The sequence below is a fragment of the Condylura cristata genome, unplaced genomic scaffold (genome assembly GCF_000260355.1).
Source record: "Condylura cristata isolate star-nosed mole 26May11 unplaced genomic scaffold, ConCri1.0 scaffold00037, whole genome shotgun sequence".
Lineage (NCBI taxonomy): Eukaryota > Metazoa > Chordata > Mammalia > Eulipotyphla > Talpidae > Condylura > Condylura cristata.
Window position 1 is genome coordinate 8,015,115 of NW_004567138.1, and position 3,250 is coordinate 8,018,364.

At 49.0% G+C, this 3,250-nt stretch overlaps 1 protein-coding gene across 1 annotated transcript; it reads left to right on the top strand.

Annotated features, from left to right (window-relative positions):
* Positions 1-373: 373 nt before the first annotated feature.
* HDGFL1 (hepatoma derived growth factor-like 1) lies at positions 374-1,087 on the top strand. Its single transcript, XM_012732925.1, has one exon. It carries the CDS (start codon positions 374-376, stop codon positions 1,085-1,087), a length of 714 nt encoding a protein of 237 aa, XP_012588379.1.
* The last annotated feature ends 2,163 nt before the right edge of the window (positions 1,088-3,250 follow it).

The window sequence follows — 3,250 nt, forward strand, 5'->3', positions numbered from 1 at the left end:
GTTTCTAGCATCACCCAAATAAGTGCTGAATGTGTCAATGTGTTCTTTTATGCCCTACTTTCTAGGCTACTCTGGACACAATGAGCCATGCACTGCAGCACAACTGTCCTGGGGCTACCCAGCCGTCCTCTTTCTCATTCTAGAATCCATGGCGGCTAAGCTAGGGCCAAAGTGGCTCTGGGTTTCAGGCTGTAGCCCTCTGGCACCGGAGTCCTCTCAGGGCGCATGAGCGTTGAGCTCTGCAGGGGGCACGCGCCGGGGCCCCTGGTGGCTGCGTCGCGCGAAGGCCTGAGCTCAGCGGCCACCCGCGGCTCGTGAGTGTCCCCAATTCGGCCCGCCGCGGAGGCCGAGGCCAGGTCCGCAGCCCCCCACCATGTCGAGTTACTTCAGGCGCAAGTATAAGACCGGGGACCTGGTGTTTGCCAAGTTAAAGGGCTATGCCCACTGGCCTGCCCGGGTAGAGCAGATGGCTGAACCCAATCGCTATCAAGTGTTTTTTTTCGGCACCCACGAGACGGCCTTCCTGGGCCCCAAACACCTCTTCCCATATGAGGAGTCCAAGGAGAAGTTCGGCAAGCCCAATAAGAGGAGGGGGTTCAGCGAGGGGCTGTGGGAGATCGAGAACAACCCCATGGTCCAGGCTTCTGACTACCAACTGGCCCAGGAGAAGATCTGCGTGGACGGGCCTGAGCCTGAGCTGGAGGCCACCGAGGGTGACCTGGCCATGAAGAGCAGCGCTGACAATGGCGGAGATGGCCTGGGGAAGCCAGTCGATGAACAGGCCCAGGAGGAGGACGACAAGAGGCCTCTGAAGAGGAGTGCCGGCGACCTGCTGGAGGAGAGCTCCCCCAAACGCCCCAAGGAAGCCGGCCCTGAAGGAGAGGTGGCTGAGACCGTGGCCCGGGCGGACAGGCCGCTCCTGGTGGAGGTGGAGAACGACAGTGCCGCCGCATCCGAGCCAGGCCCTGCCTGGGGGCCGACCCGGGAGGGGCAGGAGCAGGAGCAGGAGCTAGAGCAGAAACCCGAGGAAGGAGCTGCGGAGAAAGAGGCCAAGACGCCAGAAATCGGAGACCACGAGAGCCCGTAGTCACCAGTGTTTCAAGAAGAGCCCCCACCCCGTTCCTGCTGCAACCTGTCTGTTACTGGGGAAACACCATGGCCTGCAAACTGGGACCTGCCCCCACCCCACCCACTCTCCTCCTCCCTGGACTCTCCCTCTCCAAGCCTGGCTCTTAGGGCTCGGCCTGCTTGGGACAGGCCGCTTGCTCCTCACCTCCCTGCCCCCACAATTCTGTATTGAGTCAGGGCTTCTGCTTCCTAGGTAGAAATGAAGCCACCATGACCTTCGCTGCTTGGAACTGTTTCCCAAACGCTTCTGCTGAGACCTGGAACTTCTGTTTCCCTCTGCTGATACCCCTCTCCTCCTTCCCCAGGCATTCAGAACTCTGCCTTGGAACCAGTGTCAGGAGAAAGGGTGGTAGATAAAGAGAAGGGGGGCTTTTTCCATCTTGAGTTCCTGGGCCAGTCATGCCTCAAAATGTGGTAGTAATGATGGCAAGGGCAGTGACCTCTTCCAAAACACCTGTCCATACCTCCCCTGTACCTGTTATCCCAGCTGCTGAGATTCAGGAATGGAAGATCTTCCTTCCAAAAATACTTCTGCCCACCCAGGAAATTCTGGGCATTGGGATTTTTCACCGATTGTGGGTCAAAGGGGGTTTTCATGTTGTGAGACCTGAAGACTTCACTTATCCAGTTTCTTGAACGGGACTAGCAAGGAGCATAGGCCCTCATTTAGAACTACATTAAGACCTCTGAGGCCTCAAGGGATGTTCTGGGGAGATTCCTGACTGCTCCATTTCCTTTCCCACCAGCCCCAAGACCACCCTATAGTTAAATATGTCACCCAGGTACAGAAGAAAAAGGTACAGAACTTAGAAAATACTTTTAGTAAAAGGAGGTTTCTTTTGAAAATGAACACCTACACTTTGCTCATCTTTTTCCCATCCCTAGCTCATATTTTAGAGTGAACTAGGAGGTGTCTTTCTATTTGGGATTTAATGGCTTTCTTTCAGAGGCAGGGCTTTGAGGTTCTTCTGCAATGTCATCTTCTGTCTGCAACCCCTGGCCTGGACTAGGTCACTTCAGTATTGTCACCAAACCTGATATGTAACATAACGACAGAACGTGAAAAAACATGCCTCTTTTAAGTTCTTCCTAGTGGTCTACACCATTTCCCATTTTGTCTCTTTTACCCCTGCTGTTCTTCCGTGGGCTCTGATGAAAAAAATGTTGACTGTAGCTTTGGAAGTTTAGATCTGAGTTATTTCAGTTCTAGGAAATAAAACCTGTTGATTAAAGAAATTTTCTCAGGTCTTTTCCTTGGTTTTGGAAGAATTGGCCCTTAACTGCTCCTCATGTTTCTTACATGTTTAGTATTCAGAGTGATTATTTGGAATGTAGAGGGAGACTGTAGACATCTTTGTCATCTCAAGGTCTTTAACATGTACTTCACTTACAGTGATCACTGATACTGGTTACAATGCATACAAGTAATTTGATTTAAAATGTTTGAATGATAGCAAACTGCACTGACAACTGAGTTTCTAACACTTTTTCATGCTTTTCCAAATAGATTTAGAGAAGAATAAAGGAAAGGGGATTGATTCTCCTTTTTTCTTTGAAGTGTTTTTGCCTTCCTAGATCTTACCAGTTTTCTCTTTCCTCTTCTTTCTCCAACACCTTTACATAAAAGAGACAGTAGCTTTATATTTCCAGTTGTTTACATGTGTAGAATCTGCAGAATACTTTGTCTTCATACATATAGTATGTATGAATACATATGTATTCATACATATAGTAATTGATGGTTTTGTGCAGATAACTGGGCGTGTTTTCATATACTGGCTTTCAGTTTCTGAATTCATCAACACTACATACATTCAGAAGCATAGTGAATAGTGGAATCCTCTCCCTGGAACATGCCAGGCCATTACTATATCAGCAGGATTGACATGAAACACAATCTGACTTTCTGTCTTAGTATAAGATGATATTTTTTTACTCTTAGGCTCCTGAGGTGATGATTCCTTGCTTTTCCACTATTGTTATTGCAATATTAATGCCTGGAATTATTTTGAATGTCTACCATATGCGTAAAATAATGGCCTTATCCAATGTTTGTAGTGATCTGACAAGGTAAGTTTTATTACTCAAATTTCCCACTGGAAGTCACTCTGATTCAGAGAGG

What these genes read in the sequence shown, in the direction of transcription:
- HDGFL1 (XM_012732925.1), top strand. Translation starts at nt 374, where the DNA reads ATGTCGAGTTACTTCAGGCGCAAGTATAAGACCGGGGACCTGGTGTTT.